Consider the following 19162-nt stretch of genomic DNA (forward strand, 5'->3'; position numbering starts at 1 on the left):
GAGGTGTTTTGTGATTGACTTAAATATACTATTGACCTTAACTATAATAAGTATTTTCCTGTCATATCTAGGGTCAGGGTGGTGGGTACTGTACTAAATAATGCAGTAGTGCTCTTGACTAATGAGGTGCCTATTGAAGGCTCGGAAGAACAGAAGAATACAAATCCCCTCCAAACCCAGGTGATGCAAATCTTTTCTTTTCACATCAGAAACTACATATTTTGCCAAACATCCACAAAAACAAATCTTCAGGATGACTGGCCATAAGCACCGAGCCGGTCATTACGACTGTCCTCATCTTGGAGATGTTTCTCTAAGCATCTGAGAGACTTCTTCAGTTCTAATTAGTGATGATGGGTTTCCTGGCATTTAAACCGCTGTTGCTGATTCACACCCTCAATGCCATGCAACTCATTAAGGTCACATGTCTGAGCATGAAGTCTGGAGGTGTGAAGCAGGATCATCCTCTCAGGGTAAAATGATGACAGCATTGCAAGCCACTGACAGGTGGGGAACTGCTGGCTTTGCAATGCTTGTTCCAGTCCAATCCAGACGAAGTAAATGTCATCCTTAGGAGAGTTATTCCTTACATTTTCCTGTTCTTTAATATATTACAATTTATGTTGAAAGTATTTTCCATACATTTTCTGTAACTGCTTCATCCTGTTTATGTTTGTGGCAGGTGTGGAGCCTATGGAAAAGTTGGCACAGCCAATCCAACCTACGAACATGTTTCTGGACTGTGGGAGGAAACTGGAGCACCTGGAGGAAACCCACACTGACACAGAGAGAACACACAAAAGTCGTCACTGTGACTGAAGGTGGGCATTGAATTGTAGTTCCTCAGAACTGCCCTTCATAGCCGACTGCCCAATGACCTTCAGTAGGACTGGACAATAATTCAATATGAATATATATACAGGGTGGGCCATTTATATGGATACATCTTAATAAAATGAGAATGGTTGGTGATATTAACTTCCTGTTTGTGACACATTAGTATATGGGAGGGGGGAAACCTTTCAAGATGGGTGGTGACCATGGTGGCCATTTTGAAGTCAGCCATTTTGGATCCAACTTTTGTTTTTTCAACGGAAAGAGGGTCATGTGACACATCAAACTTATTGGGAAATTCACAAGAAAAACAACGCTGTGCTTGGTTTTAACGTAACTTTATTCTTTCATGAGTTATTTACAAGTTTCTGACCACTTATAAAATGTGTTCAAAGTGCTACCCATTGTGTTGGATTGTCAATGCAACCCTCTTCTCCCACTCTTCACACACTGATAGCAACACTGCAGGAGAAATGCTAGCACAGGCTTCCAGTATCAGTTGCTGCACATCTCGTATCTTCACAGCATAGACAACTGCCTTCAGATGACCCCAAAGATAAAAGTCTAAGAGGGTCAGATCGGGAGACCTTGGGGGCCATTCAACTGGCCCACGACGACCAATCCACTTTACAGGAAACTGTTCATCTAGGAATGCTCGGACCTAACACCCATAATGTGGTGGTGGACCATCTTGCTGGAAAAACTCAGGGAACGTGCGAGCTTCAGTGCATAAACAGGAAAACACATCATCATGTAGCAATTTCGCATCCAGTGGCCTTGAGGTTTCCATTGATGAAGAATGTCCCCACTATTTTGTACCCCATATACTCCACCATACCATCAAGATGTGCAGCACCTGAAACTATGGATACTGGAAGCCTGTGCTAGCATTTCACCTGTGGTGTTGCTATCAGTGTGTGAAGAGTGGGAGAAGAGGGTTGCATTGACAATCCAACACAATGGGCAGCACTTTGAACACATTTTATAAGTGGTCAGAAATTTGTAAATAACTCATGAAAGAACAAAGTTATGTTAAAACAAAGCACACCATTGTTTTTCTTGTGAAATTCCCAATAAGTTTGATGTGTCACATGACCCTCTTCCCGTTGAAAAAACAAAAGTTGGATCCAAAATGGCCGACTTCAAAATGGCCACCATGGTTACCACCCATCTTGAAAAGTTCCCCCCTCCCATATACTAATGTGCTACAAACAGGAAGTTGACATCACCAACTATTCCCATTTTATTAAGGTGTATCCATATAAATGACCCCCTCTGTATATTGCAATATAAAATGTTTCAGTAACAATGATATGCTCTTTATACATATTATATATTTCAATATACATTATTTACAAAATCTGTCAGTGACTGTAGTTAATTACAGGGCACTGCCCAGTTCACTGTCCTCAGTTTTAAAGTTAGTTTAAAAATATTAATATTGACAAAGCCAAGAAGTTCATGTTTGACGGTGATGTCATGTTTCTTGTTTGTTCTGGGCTGTATTTCCTGTTGATATTTATCTCGGAATTATTTAATATTGACTGAAATTTAAAAACATATCGTGATATAAATTTTGGCCATATCGTCCAGCCCTAACTTTCATTTACATTCACTGTACAGCCACAATGTGATGTAACTCCAATACGTTCAGTTCATTCTGAATTATAACTCAGTAGATGACTACCAACCAACCATCATTCCCTACTACACTGACTATTTTGCATATCTTCTATATTTATATCAAAAATCAAAGTGAAACAAATCACATATGTTATTATTAATAATAAATAATACAATTGTACATTTCTATCTCCACTTTAACCCCCCATTGGCCAGAACTGATCTGCAGACTGGTGTGAGAACATCTGTTCTGCAGGAACTTCTCGTATGACACCACTCCAAAGAACTCTTTTTTTCCCCACATTTATTTAATGAACTCTCCAGAGGTGATGCTTTTATGGCTTTGTCACAGCAGCTGGAAGAGCATGCCATCTAGGTCATGGCTCCAGCTCCAGTGTAATAGGCCTCTGGAGAATGACTATAGAGCGGGACCCTATCCCTCAGGTTTTTCGCTGTATTCTTTAAAAAACAACAACAGCAACAACACATTTAGACAGTTGAATGTTAGCAGAAAATTTGCTATGAATTTCCTCTGCTCTCCCAGAGGGTGGTTGAAGCTAAACCACCACTGAAACACATAAGTCATCAAACTATTGACAGTGTTGATTAAATTTTGAAACGATTAAGAGCACAACTCACTCCAAAACTTGTTATTAAATTCCCAAGGCTGCTGGGAGGAAACTTGTGGGATCAATTTGATATAGGATGCTGTGCATTTTTAGCTGTGTGTAGACTGGAGTAATGGCAAGGGGCCATATTAGATAAATGGCTAGGGATGGAGGAAAAGAGGTGATAAGCGATAAGGAAAGATGTGGCACATGGAAGACAAACGACTGCTGGGGGTTAGCAACAGAAGGAGGGAGGGATGGAGGACAAGAGGCGGGGAGGGGGGGGCATTCTTCATGTCTGGCTCCTCCGGCTGTACTGTACTGGATTGCAGCTGCATCTGAAAAAGCCCAGTGGACCCACACATGGAGGTTTCAGTGTGGAACACTTACTGCTCCGAGCAGCTAAAAGTAGTTCAGTTTAATATTTTTAGTCTGAGCAACTTCTGCAATCTTACAAAACTCAGAGAGAATCACTTTCTACACGGGCAAAAATTTAGCTTAGAAATCAACTGGAACAAAACCCTTTAAAACATATAAATAAATAAATAAATAAATTCATTCATTATCTGTAACCCTTATCCAGTTCAGGGTCGCGGTGGGTCCAGGGCCTACCTGGAATCATTGGGCGCAAGGCGGGAATACACCCTGGAGGGGGCGCCAGTCCTTCACAGGGCAACAAACACTCACACATTCACTCCCACAAACACTTTTGAGTCACCAATCCACCTACCAACGTGTGTTTTTGGACTGTGGGAGGAACTGGAGCACCCGGAGGAAACCCACGCAGACACAGGGAGAACACACCACACTCCTCACAGACAGTCACCTGGAGGAAACCCACTCAGACACAGAGAGAACAAACCACACTCTTCACAGACAGTCACCTGGAGGAAACCCACGCAGAAACAGAGAGAACACACCACACTCCTCACAGACAGTCACCTGGAGCGGGAACCGAACCCACAACCTCCAGTGACTGCGACACTACCTGCCGCGCCACCGTGCCGCCACTAAATAAATAAATAAATAAGTAAGTAAATAAATAATGATGTATTTCTAATTGAATTTTATTGGAATTCCCAAATGAGTGTTATAATAAACTTGATAACACTCTAATCATTAATTAAAGGTTGGTAGTTTGTATGTGGCCACTTTTGCGGCATCAATCCACCTACCAACTTGCTTTCTTGGACTGTAGGAGGAAACCCAACACACGTAAAGACAAATTTAAGCCTCTGCGATGAAACTATGCAATAACCAAAGCGTAGGTCCCGTGTCAATATGAACCCTGCACCATAGCCTCACGTGCACCTCTCCAAAAGTATAACTATTCATCACGGCAACGCAGAATTGTGATTGGCCCACAGTCGTTCGCACATGGATCAAGCTGAGGTTCAGAAACATAAACTCCTCCTCTCAACTCTACGTCAAATTCATGATGAAAGATCTCCTCAGACATTGGTTTGTACGTCATGGAATGAATAATAACAAAGTGGAACAAGGGAAATTATGGATCCACCCCCCCCCCCCCCAAAAAAAAACAAAACAATAAATAAATAAAAATAAATAAACTGCTAAGAGGTGCCAGCTTTGTTGCTTTTCTGGTACCACGTGTAAACAAGGTTCTGTTCCAACTCCAACTCCCTATAGAGAGCAACTAATACTAATACTACACTAGTACATAGTGTTAAGGAAGATTTTTGGGGTTTTGGTGGTATACAGCATAAATCAGCCATAGCTCCTCACAGACAGTGACCCGAGGTGAGGACCGAACCCAGTGCCCCAGGACCGTGAAGTTGTGAGGTAGCCACTCGACTTGCAGCGCCGCCATATTAGGGCTTCCCACCTGCTGGTGTATGGTGATGTAATCAAAACTAAAACAATGTTGTACAGTCACTGGATTTTGATGAATGTTACAGGAACAAAGTATTTTACCTGTCATGCACTATATGATTCATTCTGCTTAATAATAATATTATAAACGTCAATTAGAAAACGTGAGCTGAGGAAGACTTTGCCATTAACAGTTTTAAATGTATTTGTGGGTGGAGAAAGGATAGGAAAATTACGGAGAACAGTTTGTATGGCAGCTGGGTCATGAACAACAACTCCTTTATTGTGAATTCTTCATCTATTTCAGCCATTTAGCAGATTTCTGTGCTGAGCACCTGCAGGAAGTCAGCATGTGGACAAGGTTGTTCAGCAGAAAACCTTCACAGCAGCTCCAGCAAAACACAAGGAGACATCCGCTCAGGCTCTCTGAGGAAAGCTATGTAAGGAATTAGGTCTTAAATATAAAAATCAACATTATATCCTCAGATAGAGTGATCAGACGTCCTCTTTTACCCGGACATGTCCTCTTTTTTAGACTTTAGGTGGAATTTCACAAACGTCCGGGATTTAGTTTTTCTAGAGCTTACATAGAACTTCGAGAAGTTTCGTTCACAAACTAGTCCCGCCCTCCCCTACTCCGATTGGTTCACTTGAGTGAGAAGGGGGCGTGGTGAAGTAGCCTAAAATCTTCTGATTGGACGGTCTGACTGCAGAGCTACCGTTATTGGTCGATAACCTTCTCTGTAAACATTTAATTGGTCAGTCTGCACGTCAGTAGTCCTTGTTTACCTCAGGCAAAGCTCATGTACCCACCCTCATCTCGAGCAGCTATGCCGAAACGTAAATGTAAGTTCTCGGATGAATTAAAAAAGAAATTCCCATGTTTTGTGTAGCAAATAAAGGTGTAAAGGACCTAAAAGCACACATAGGTTTAGCTAAGAATACAACAGCAGCGAGGCGTGTCCTCTTTTCCACCATTTCAGATCTGGTCACCCTACCTTCAGAACACATGTCCATCACCATCTCTCTTCACCTACTCACAATCAGTTATTGTAAAACCACTTTAAAATTGATCTTAGGCATCAATAAACGTAATCATTTTTATTTGACGTTGCTTTCAGAGCCATTAAATATTTCAGGCCTCTTAAATTTCAGTCACCACCGCTGTAAACAATAAACAATTGGTTCTGGGTAAGTTCCCTGAAGTGCCTTTCGCATCAAATCAGTCTAATAACATAATTATACATGAATTTTGATAAATGATGGGATTTGATGTAAGTTTTAGAATTAAAATATTTCGCTACATTACCGTTAGTGATAAAAACTAAAGAAGTACCTTTGGATTTAGGGCAGCAGCCAAAGCAGCTTCAGCTAAACGCAAGGAGACGTCGACTCTCAGCGAGCGAGGCTAGAATCTGATTGTGAAATGAAAAGGATCATCACAGTTAAATTCCGTTTTCATCAAACATCAGTCGAGCCACAGCATCAATAGAGCACCACAGTTCCTCACAAGGGTGACTCACAGATTATAAACAATGCTACTGAGCCTGCTGCCAAACAATATTTGCCTGGCCGGATCTGCCCTGTAGACCCAGGACACCCGTAGATTGAGATGTGATTGTAGCACTGGGAGTATTGGAGCACAGTGGTATTAAAGGAACAATAGGTGGTATTTGTACCGTAAAATTACAGCGTCAGAATCATTGTGAAGCTACGTTGACCTTTAACAGGGAGAACAGAGCCTTTGTCATCGCTACTCTGGGTTTAGCACTGCAGAAACTGAGCTATGTAACCTTCGGAGGAGGGTAAGAAACCACCCCCTTCATTTCAGGACAGTGCTGTAAAACAGATCTTACCTAGAGTTCCTTTAACAGAATTCAATATCCGAATATTTTCAGATTTACCAAAGGTTTGTGAACACTGGCTTTTCCATCTTTTTTCTCCCTGAAATAAAGAGTATTTATATGTAGTTTGTCCTTCACAGTTGCAGCAAAAGACACAACTTTGTCAGGGAAGATGCTGGGACATTTCTGTGTGAATATGATGGCAAGAGCTTTGCTTTCACAAACACCACCACCATTCATTCCAAAGGGATTGGATCTTGCCCCACCACTCCACAGAACACAGCTGCACTGCTCTACAGTCTCAGGCTGGGGAGCTTTATAAACTAACACACTTCTCACAGACAGTCACCCGGAGGAAACCCACACAGACACAGGGAGAACACACCACACTCCTCACAGACAGTCACCCGGAGGAAACCCACGCAGACACAGGGAGAACACACCACACAGACAGTCACCCGGAGGAAACCCACACAGACACAGGGAGAACACACCACACAGACAGTCACCCGGAGGAAACCCACACAGACACAGGGAAAACACACCAAACTCCTCACAGACAGTCACCCGGAGGAAACCCACGCAGACACAGGGAGAACACACCACACAGACAGTCACCCGGAGGAAACCCACACAGACACAGGGAGAACACACCACACTCCTCACAGACAGTCACCCGGAGGAAACCCACGCAGACACAGGGAGAACACACCACACAGACAGTCACCCGGAGGAAACCCACACAGACACAGGGAGAACACACCACACTCCTCACAGGCAGTCACCCGGAGCGGGACTCGAACCCACAACCTCCACTGTGTGACTGCGACACTAACCTGCTGCGCCACTGTGTCACCCGACAACGAAACAGACATCAACTATTTTAGAACCACCTTACACCACCTGGAAATGACATACACTGCGGTTTACTGTTGTCTATTAGAATCTAAAAAAATCAATATTGTTTTGTTAGGTGTACGCCAGTATTAAAGTTCTTTGTCCCAGAAAGAGGTTTGGGAGAGCTCCATCTGTGGAGGAAAAACTAATAAATGCTTTCTGTCAGACGTGTTTTAATCAGTACAACCCTTCTTCACTCTTACAATCCAATCTGTTTCTCCATCTCTCTGATTTAGTGCTGCCGTCGGACATGGCTTTATAAGGGCTATAAAACCATCCACAGCACACGTGTACACACACACACACACACACACACACACACACACACACACACACACATTCCTCACAGTCACAAGTTCTGTATAGAACCACCTGCATGGTCAATTGGTTCTTGAGATTCATGGAGAATGTGGTGTATATGGTTCTATAAAGCACTAAAACAGTTCTTCTGTTGTAATGAATCATTTTAGAATAGAACAATAGTAGAACCCTCTTTAAGTGCTATACATAACCATCTTAAAAAAGATGCTACATACAGAAACGTTTATTCATTGTCTGTAAGCACTTTTCCAGTTCAGGGTCGTGGTGGGAACACACCTTGGAGGGGGCGCCAGTCCTTCACAGGGCGACACACAGTCACACATTCATTCACACACTCACACCCTCGGACACTTTTGAGTCGCCAATCCGCCTACCAACGTGTGTTTTTGGAGCACGAGAGGAAACCGGAGCACCCGGAGGAAACCCACGCAGACAAAGGGAGAACACACCACACTCCTCATAGACAGTCACCCGGAGGAAACCCACATAGACACAGGGAGAACACACCACACTCCTCACAGACAGTCACCCGGAGGAAACCCACGCAGACACAGGGAGAACACACCACACTCCTCACAGACAGTCACCCGGAGGAAACCCACGCAGACACAGGGAGAACTCACCACACTCCTCACAGACAGTCACCCGGAGGAAACCCACGCAGACACAGGGAGAACTCACCACACTCCTCACAGACAGTCACCCGGAGGAAACCCACGCAGTCACAGGGAGAACACACCACACTCCTCACAGACAGTCACCCGGAGGAAACCCACACGGACACAGGGAGAACACACCACACTACTCACAGACAGTCACCCGGAGGAAACCCACGCAGACACAGGGAGAACACACCACACTCCTCACAGACAGTCACCCGGAGGAAGCCCACACGGACACAGGGAGAACACACCACACTCCTCACAGACAGTGACCCAGAGGAAACCAAAACAGTTCCTCTATTGTTACAAGTTTGTCATCGTAGAACTCTTTAGAACCATTTTCAATCTATAGCACATTCTAAATATGAAGAACCCCTAAATGATGCAAAAGGTTCTTCAAGTGTTTAGGGTTCTATATAGAAGCATTTCCTTTAATAATGAACCCTTGTAGAACCATCATTTTCATGTATGTACGGAAGCTTTTCAGTGTGGACGTAATTCTATATAGAACACATGGGTCTAACTAGAACCATCACATTAAATTAATAAACTGAGAAGAGCCCTCTTTTTTAAGAGTGTATGATTGAGTCTATGGATAAAACTGAAAGAAAAAGGGCTACAAAAGGGAAACAACTGAAATATGACGTGTTTGCTGCTGAGAGTCATGCTGTAAAGTCTGAAACAGTCAAATTTCAAAAGTCAAAAGAGGTTTGGGGTGAGATTATATTTGAGGTGTTAAAAATATCCACACATCGTCCTACATCTTTATTATTGATGTCACACACTTCACTCAGAAAGAGGTTCCTGGCCATTGGGGCCGTGTACGTCAGGAACTGGGAGGTCTCCATTGTAACATCAACCTTTTGTCCTCAGATGACTCGTCCATCACCAATTCTCTTTCCCTGCTCCAATCAGTGAAGGTCATCACTTTGTGTAAAAGTTTTCTTTGATGTTGCTTTGAGGGCAGTTATACATTTCAGTCAGACCTCTTTCTCTATGTGAAAACACATTAATATTCATATTCTTTATTTACCACATGGCTGCTGTTGCTCCTGGCCTGTAAAAGGCATGTACACAGTTGTACACCCACACACACTGCCACCAGAGCTGAAAGTGTGGAGTAGGTCATACACCTGAAGGAATCACACACAGTAGACAGCATCATTTAGTGGAGCATATGTGGAGGGACGGGGGGCTGTGTGTGTCACTATGTCTTTAGGCACTGTGTGTATGTGTGTGTCAGTGGGTGCAGTCTCAACTTTGCCTTCAGGAAACACACACAGAGTTCAGTATCAATGACTCCAGGTGTTTTTATTAGTACCACTTGCTTTTCTGGGAGGTGTTGTTGCCGTCAGGTTCTAAAAGGGTTAATATTTTTCATATAGTTTTAAAATGTCTCACTGTCAACAGCTGATGTGTGTTCTATGTTCTAATGTGAATAAAACCTGGATCTATTAGATTTGCATTGTTTTTAGTTTTTATTTACATTTTATACAGTGTCCCAACATTTGTGGGATTGTGGTTGTATTATATTAATGAATATCAAATAATTAATATAAAAATAATTTGAAATTACAAAATATTAAAAGCCATGGGGCGGCACGGTGGCGCAGCAGGTTAGTGTCACAGTCACACAGCTCCAGGGTCCTGGAGGTTTTGGGTTCGATTCCAGCTCCGGGTGACTGTCTGTGAGGAGTGTGGTGTGTTCTCCCTGTGTCTGTGTGGGTTTCCTCCGGGTGACTGTCTGTGAGGAGTGTGGTGTGTTCTCCCTGTGTCTGCGTGGGTTTCCTCTGGGTGACTGTCTGTGAGGAGTGTGGTGTGTTCTCCCTGTGTCTGCGTGGGTTTCCTCCGGGTGACTGTCTGTGAGGAGTGTGGTGTGTTCTCCGAGTGTCTGCGTGGGTTTCCTCCGGGTGACTGTCAGTGAGGCGTGTGGTGTGTTCTCCCAGTGTCTGCGTGGGTTTCCTCCGGGTGACTGTCTGTGAGGAGTGTATTGTGTTCTCCCAGCGTCTGCGTGGGTTTCCTCCCACGCTGGTAGGTGGATTGGAGGCTCAAAAGTGTCCGCAGGTGTGAGTGTGTGAGTGGCGCCCCCTCCAGGGTGTGTTCCCGCCTTGCGCCCAGTGATTCAGGTAAGGCTCCGTATCCACCGCGACCCTGAATTGAATAAGCCATTACAGATAATGAATGAATGATTAATAAAGCCATTAAATATTTATATTACCATTATACTCATTTATACTTATCATTTACATTTAAATTACATTTATAATATTCATATTTATATTTATATTAATGGAAGAAATATGGCTTTGTCAGTTTGGAGGGACTTCTGTCAGGACACTCCTTCGTCCTCCTCCAACTCAGTAAGGTTCTGCAGATGTGGTAAAGACTTACCATCTCGGTCCGTTTGGTGTTCTGACAGCACTCTTACAGCATTATGGCTCTGACCAACTCAACTAACACAGCAAACAGAGTCTCACACAAAATACTAAATAAATAACACTATTTGGGAAAACACTGGACAGCAAAAATATGGACTGTAACTCGTCGACACCTCATGAGCCTTTAACAGTGTTTGCATAATAAATCAAGCCTTTCATTCTTTTAAAAAAGGATATAAAATGTGCATTTCATTGAAATGAGCTTTCCATTACAACACGCTTTTGCTTGCATCAGCAATGCCACTTCTACGTCCTTTGCTTAAAAGCTTTACACATTCACATGAGAATGAATGGAGGCCAGCTGGAAAAGGTGAAACGAAATAACGCTGACTGCTCCCCGTGCTTATTCATTCACTGTTAGCCACATCCGCATTTTTTTTTTGGGCTGAAGAGCTCCTTTCCTCAGAGCAGGTGAATGCTTTTCTTTTTGTTGACGCAGTGCCATGAAAAAGGTAGAGTTACAGCTCCGAAGGCTGAAAGGAAGTGCAGGATGCTTTCACCTGGGGAGGGTGTGATTAACTCTGCTGTAATAGTCACCTTCAGATTGAAGCATTGAGAGAATTCCCCCAAAAAAACGTGATCCAGAAATTTATACCCACTGCTGTCCGGGCCAACAGACCCCTCCCCCACAGCCCCTATAGCACTCTACCTCCCTTCCCTCTCTCTCTCTTACTCTGTCTACTCAAACTCATTATGCCACTCTCAAGGACATAGGCATATCGTGTACACACACACACAGTCTACATCACCTTCATAAGGACGCTGGCAGGACACTGATTTGCTGCCTCATCAATTTCAGCCAGGCTGTCCAGTGAGACAGTGTAATTTGTGCAACTACACACACACACACACACACAGACGCGCACACACGCACACACGCTATGAGCACAGTCCCAGAAGCATATGCGTACATCCAAACACACACATCCCCGCTGTGTGTCCTCCACCCGAGGCCACACCCACTCCACTTTCCTGGTAACAGCAATTACCATTACACTTTCCAAGCATCCAATCAGAAGGCTCCAATGTCCCTGTCGGACTTTCTGCATGGTAACAGGGTTGCCAGATTGGGAGGTTTACCACCAGATTTTGATTGGTGCAATTTTGATTGGTAAAATTGCTGTGGCAGGTGCGCAAAATACACACTGGATTGTGATGCCTGTTGAATTTAAAAACTAATATATATATTAATGCAAAATTTTCTGTCTCTGCGAATCTCATTGAAATGAATAGACATTCCCATGCAAACATTTGCAAACACAAACCCAGTGTGGCTGCAGTTTTAAGGCCGAAATGCTGTGGTTTCTTTCTGATATCCGTATTCTTATTTGGGGCAGTGGTTACCAAAGTAGGGGAAGAGGTAATGAGGGGTTGGGGACACAGAATAATAAATTCCAGTTGTGTCTGGATGCGAAAGACGTGCGTTTTGGGTTCTAGGGACCGCTGTTTTGGGTTATCATTCTTTAGACTTGGTCTTACAGAAGCCACCCAGCCATCCTGCATGGCAACAGGAGAGCGATTTGATTGGATGAACTCAGAGATCCTGATCACTTTGCCAGAGGTTACACACACTATTAGAGCTAATAACACAGCAGTACAGCAATTGAGGCTAATTCAGTCAGTGCTAGCAACCGCGATAATTGCGCTGATGCTGTCACATTGACCGCTGTGGCAGCTGGACCCTAGACTGATAAAAATGATTACAAAATGCTAGAAGCAAAAGAAAAATGGCAGCTTGGGAGTGGAGTCATAAAACTAAATGAGATGTTCGGAAGAGGCTACACAAGAGTGTTCCAAGGTGTTCCCAAGGTCACCGTGCTCAATACCAAGTGTCGGCTAGAGCAGTATACAGCTTCCAGACACTGGGCTGAGGACCTTATCATTCAAGGCCATCAAATCTTCACAGAAATGTTCCTGCATCTAAAGTCTTCCCAGAAGTCATTTCAGAAGAAGTACGAGATGAGCAGGTGTCCACAGACTCTGGCCATTTAGTGTCAGCACTAAAGACGATTGGCTGATTGACTATGTTTGGGATATGCAAATGAGTCCACTGAAGTAGATCTCATACTGCACATATCAGCAAATCGTACCATTTGGTGGCAGATATGACAGAGTGTGTCCTGATACTACATTTAGTTTAATCTTCGCCTCGGCAGTAACCGGACAGATTGAAGTGTCAGTCTCGAGTCTATTAATGTTCCCCTGGAGTGAACGAGAGAGACAGGGACAGGGGCAGAGTGAGGGAGAGCGAGAGAGACATGGCCAGAAAGCACCGAGAGGAAGAGAGAGAGATATTAGTCCTTGGGGAACTGCACGCTAGGCCTGTGCAGCGTTAAAAAGGCTCCAGCGTCCTCTCAAGGACTGCTATTCTCCGACCACAGAAACAACAATCAGCTCCAGTACGTTGTCCTCGATTCACCCGCCAGCCACACGCCTGCATGAGCTTAAATGAAAAACTGACACTGAACTAATTAGAAAAATGGAGCACTGCTGATATGAGGGAGGAAGTTTCATAAAGCGTAATGAACGTATGAATTCCAGACAGTCTGATAGCGTGGTGATGTAACAGTCACGTTATTTGAAAGCAAGATCAGCCATTGGAAGCACATTCTGTCTTATGTGCTTATGGGTGTTTAGTCCCATGTTTAAAGGTTAAAGTCTGGAATAATCCATGAGATAAGAGCAAATATATAATTATTTTTTTATGCCACAGCTCATGAGAAGAGGCCAGCGTTATCTGTTAGGGATGTGTCACAAACGATCATTTTAAATTTTACATTTTCTTTTTCATCCTTATCCTGATAATAGCGATATTCTGACTTGTTTATTTAATGTTGTTATGCGTTTACATGAAATATGAGGAAATACAGTGTGAGGATTGGACAAAATGCCATGAGGAAAGATCAATCCAAACACTGACAAACTGTAAAGTACTACACTGTAAAAAAATGTATTGTAAATTTTATAGTAAAATACTGGCAGCAGAGTCCCCACCCATTTACCGTATTTTTACAGGAACACTACTGTATTTCAAATTTACAGCATATTACGGTAATTGAATAATACAATAATTTACTGTAAATACTGTGATTTACAGTAAAATACTGGCAGCAGAGTCCCCACCCATTTACTGTATTTTTACAGGAACACTACTGTATTCCAAATTTACAGCATATTACGGTAATTGAATAATACAATAATTTACTGTAAATACTGTGATTTACAGTAAAATACTGGCAGCAGAGTCCCCACCCATTTACTGTATTTTTACAGGAACACTACTGTATTTCAAATTTACAGCATATTACGGTAATTGAATAATACAATAATTTACTGTAAATACTGTGATTTACAGTAAAATACTGGCAGCAGAGTCCCCACCCATTTACTGTATTTTTACAGGAACACTACTGTATTTCAAATTTACACCATATTACTGTAATTGAAAAATACAATTATTTACTGTAAATACTGTGATTTACAGTAAAATACTGGCAGCAGAGTCCCCACCCATTTACTGTATTTTTACAGAAACACTACTGTATTTCGAATTTACAGCATATTACTGTAATTGAATAATACAATAATTTACTGTAAATACTGTGATTTACAGTAAAATACTGGCAGCAGAGTCCCCACCCATTTACTGTGTTTTTACAGGAACACTACTGTATTTCAAATTTACAGCATATTACTGTAATTGAATAATACAATAATTTACTGTAAATACTGTGATTTACAGTAAAATAGTGGCAGCAGAGTTCCCAGCCATTTACCGTATTTCTACAGGAACACTACTGTATTTCAAATTTACAGCATGTTACTGTAATTGAATAATACAATAATTTACTGTAAATACTGTGATTTACAGTAAAATACTGGCAGCAGAGTCCCCACCCATTTACTGTATTTTTACAGGAACATTACTGTATTTCAAATTTACAGCATATTACGGTAATTGAATAATACAATAATATTCTGTAAATACTGTGATTTACAGTAAAATACTGGCAGCAGAGTCCCCACCCATTTACTATATTTTTACAGGAACACTACTGTATTTCAAATTTACAGCATATTACTGTAATTGAATAATACAATAATTTACTGTAAATACTGTGATTTACAGTAAAATACTGGCAGCAGAGTCCCCACCCATTTACTGTACTTTTACAGGAACACTACTGTATTTCAAATTTACACCATATTACTGTAATTGAATAATACAATTATTTACTGTAAATACTGTGATTTACAGTAAAATACTGGCAGCAGAGTCCCCACCCATTTACTGTATTTTTACAGGAACACTACTGTATTTCGAATTTACAGCATATTACTGTAATTGAATAATACAATAATTTACTGTAAATACTGTGATTTACAGTAAAATACTGGCAGCAGAGTCCCCACCCATTTACTGTGTTTTTACAGGAACACTACTGTATTTCAAATTTACAGCATATTACTGTAATTGAATAATACAATAATTTACTGTAAATACTGTGATTTACAGTAAAATACTCGCAGCAGAGTTCCCAGGCATTTACCGTATTTTTACAAGAACACTACTGTATTTCAAATTTACAGCATATTACTGTAATTGAATAATACAATAATTTACTGTAAATAATGTGATTTACAGTAAAATAGTGGCAGCAGAGTTCCCAGCCATTTACCGTATTTCTACAGGAACACTACTGTATTTCAAATTTACAGCATATTACTGTAATTGAATAATACAATAATTTACTGTAAATACTGTGATTTACAATAAAATACTGTAGCAGATTCGCTGTAATTTTACAGTAATTTTTTACAGTGTAGTTACTGTAAATTTTTAAGGGTATTTTTGTAAAATTACTTACGCTTGCTGTTTAAACGCATGCAATACATTTTTTTTTGCACTTCAGTTGTGGTAGATTTATTAGTTATATCATTTGTTACATTATTTATTTGATAAAAAAAGTAAATTTTAAAAAAATACCAAATATTAACCAATTTTTTTGTCTACTTAATTTTTGAAACTGTTACAATTTTATTAAAATAAAACTTTAACATATATTTTGTTGTAATAGCGTGTTCTTGAAATGAATTATTTTTCAGTGTTTTGTCACGTTGCCAAGATTATTGTTATAATCAAAAACACCCTGAAATATCATAATGTAGTTTTAGGTCCGTATCACCCACCCCTGTGACTCTGTACATTTTATATAAAGGGTTTTTCTGGCTCTATCTGTATGTGCATCATTCTAGGGCTGGACAATAATTCAATATCAATGTACAGGGGTTGGACAATGAAAGTGAAACACCTGGTTTTAGAACACAGTAATTTATTAGTGTGGTGTAGGGCCTCCTTTTGCGGCCAATACAGCATCAGTTCGTCTTGGGAATGACATATACAAGTCCTGCACAGTGGTCAGAGGGATTGTAAGCCATTCTTCTTGCAGGATAGTGGCCAGGTCTCTACGTGATGCTTGTGGAGGAAAACGTTTCCTGACTCGCTCCTCCAAAACACCCCAAAGTGGCTCAATAATATTTAGATCTGGTGACTGTGCAGGCCATGGGAGATGTTCAACTTCACTTTCATGTTCATCAAAACAGTCTTTCACCAGTCTTGCTGTGTGTATTGGTGCATTGTCGTCCTGATACACGGCACCGCCTTCAGGACACAGTGTTTGAACCATTGGATGCACATGCTCTTACTGGTGTAATGTGGAATTAATGAAGACTGGCCACCAGGCTGCTCCAATTTAGCCATGAAACCTCCCACACTACAATGACAGGTGTTTCAGCTTCATTGTCTAACCCCTGTACATGGCAATATCAAATATTTCAATAATAATTATATAGGTTTTAAACACACTTGCAATATTTCAATATACATAATATACATGGTTCCTCAAGCTACAAGTGTGTTCTCTACACACACATTTATATCTCACTATTAACGTAATAACCATTCTCGTCTAGGGACTCGTAAATAAACCCTGGTAAAAGTTACGTAACGAACTGGGACTTATAAAACCTTCTCAAGGCCCGTGTAGAAAAATGGTCTCTCAGGGCCGGTGAATCTTTCTCACAAACAATAAGACGGCTCCTGCTGAAGCTACACTGGGCTCTCGCAGTCAATACATCTTTGTCTTGTGTAGCTGGAACACTCTCAGCTGCCATGGATCATTCTAACGCCTCATTGGCTGTTGCCTTCTGGAGCGGCACAGAGAAGAACATCACTTTGCGGGTCCTTTATGTTTCTACTGCTACAAATCACTCTAACAGATGATAGAACAGATTTCTGTCCATTGCTATAAACTGTCACTTTAATCACATCACGTATGTGTTTGTACAGTTCTATGAAGCTGTTTTAAAAGCAGAGGTCAATCTAACGTGTGACTAGACGACTCTCCTACCTTCTCTTGGTACTGGCGGCGAGAGGAGTCCAGTGACTGGATGAGGGCGGTGGCCGTGGCCAATGAAGACAGCGTAGCAGGTGGCTCCTACGATCATACTGAGCATAGTCAGCCAAATATCGGACAAGCTCTCTGGAGCCTGACGCCCGTAGCCTATACACAACATGTGACTCATCGCCTTAAACACAGCAAATGAGTACAGCTCACTCCATGTGTCGTTCTGCAGAGAGAGAGAGAGAGAAAGAGAAAGAGAGAGAGAGAGAAGAGAAAGAGAGAGAGAGAGGGAGAGGGAGAGAGAGAGAGGGAGAGAGAGAGAGAAAGAAAGAGAGAGAGAGGAAGAAAGAGAGAGAGAGAGAGAGAGAGAGAGAGAGAGAATTTTTATTATTTCTTTTAATGGTATATCCCAGTCAAATACACTGTTCCATTCAAAGAGGAAATCTCTGATTTTGATGAGCTGTGAGATAAAGGGAAACCAAAATACTGTAAGAAGTATAGCACTATTTCCGCTGGCTCAGTTTTCTAGTGGGATCTACATCAGCAAACTGCCACTACTTCAACTACATCAGCTAGTGTGGATCTACATATAAGAGTATGAAAAGCTGTCTTGGAGGGGGATGGGTCTAGGATTCCAGACTTCACTGCTGAGCGTTCCATAGGCATTGGGCTTAAAGGCTAAAAAGTAGTGCTGTTCTTTCTGGTTTGTTCACATTCGGAAGCTCCACTTTTTTATGTGGAGTGGTATGTTTGAGGGAAAACAACGACTGACATTTGTATGTGGTTTAAGTTGAACTTTGTCTGAAGTTTGAATTACCACAGAAACTCATTTGTGACTCGGGTTGTTTGGTTTTTTTTTATCACTTTCAGTCTGTGTTTACTTTCATGCAGTTAGTGCACTCCTGAATATAAAGCCAGTGCCAGCTTAAATAATCTAAAACAGCAAAAATAAGTCAATATTACACACCTATGGAGCAGGAATAGAGCAACATCCTCATCTCTATTTTCATTATTTTCGACATTTGGAGTTCTCCCTGATGTCTAAACACCTTCAGATGTCGTTTCCTCAGAGAGAGAGTAAGCCTAGCATACCGGACCGAGACCCTTTTTTTTTTTTTAAACTGTTTGCTGACACTGGAGCCTTGTAAACACATCAGACCTCCAATGCAAACATAGGGAGAATATCCATCTACATATTACACTTTTTATAAAACATAACCCAATGGCCAATGTATCAAAGATTCAGCACTAAACCTGTTTTAAACATGGGCACCCCCATGTGGGGAGACCCACTCTATAAAGCATAGTTTATCCAATGTGCACAAAGCAATTACTTTCTTCATCTCATAATTTTTGCTATTTTTTGGCGGGAAAATGATAAATTCGCTCCATTAGGACAATTTTATAAGTATTTTAGTCAGGTTTGTCGGCCCCCTGTGGCAGGACCCCGGTCGGTCAGTTAGTGCTGAAGGCCTGCAGTGGAGAGGCTGTCTCCTGCTGTCCCGCTCAAACAAGACACCATTAAATCTGCCCTTTTTAAATGCAACTGTGGCCGACACCCGCCTAATTCCCAAGGAAAGATTAATTACAGACGCTGCCGTCTCCCGCGCGGCACAAGACTCCTCTTGAGAAAAGGAGGAGCCGACACTGCCCTCATACAGAGGCTGACATCATTAACACCGGCCTTCACAGTGTCCG

The 19162-nt window shown here is 41.8% G+C and overlaps 1 protein-coding gene across 1 annotated transcript in view; it reads right to left on the reverse strand.

The window, feature by feature from the left end:
* The window catches only part of LOC136678557 (potassium/sodium hyperpolarization-activated cyclic nucleotide-gated channel 2-like), a 97257-nt gene that overhangs the window by 23502 nt on the left and 54593 nt on the right, over window positions 1-19162 (reverse strand). Inside the window, exon 4 of the mRNA XM_066656601.1 lies at window positions 17471-17557. Coding sequence (XP_066512698.1) covers window positions 17471-17557 — 87 coding nt within the window. The remainder of the gene's footprint in view (window positions 1-17470; window positions 17558-19162) is intronic.

The sequence above is a fragment of the Hoplias malabaricus genome, chromosome Y (assembly GCF_029633855.1).
Source record: "Hoplias malabaricus isolate fHopMal1 chromosome Y, fHopMal1.hap1, whole genome shotgun sequence".
NCBI lineage: Eukaryota > Metazoa > Chordata > Actinopteri > Characiformes > Erythrinidae > Hoplias > Hoplias malabaricus.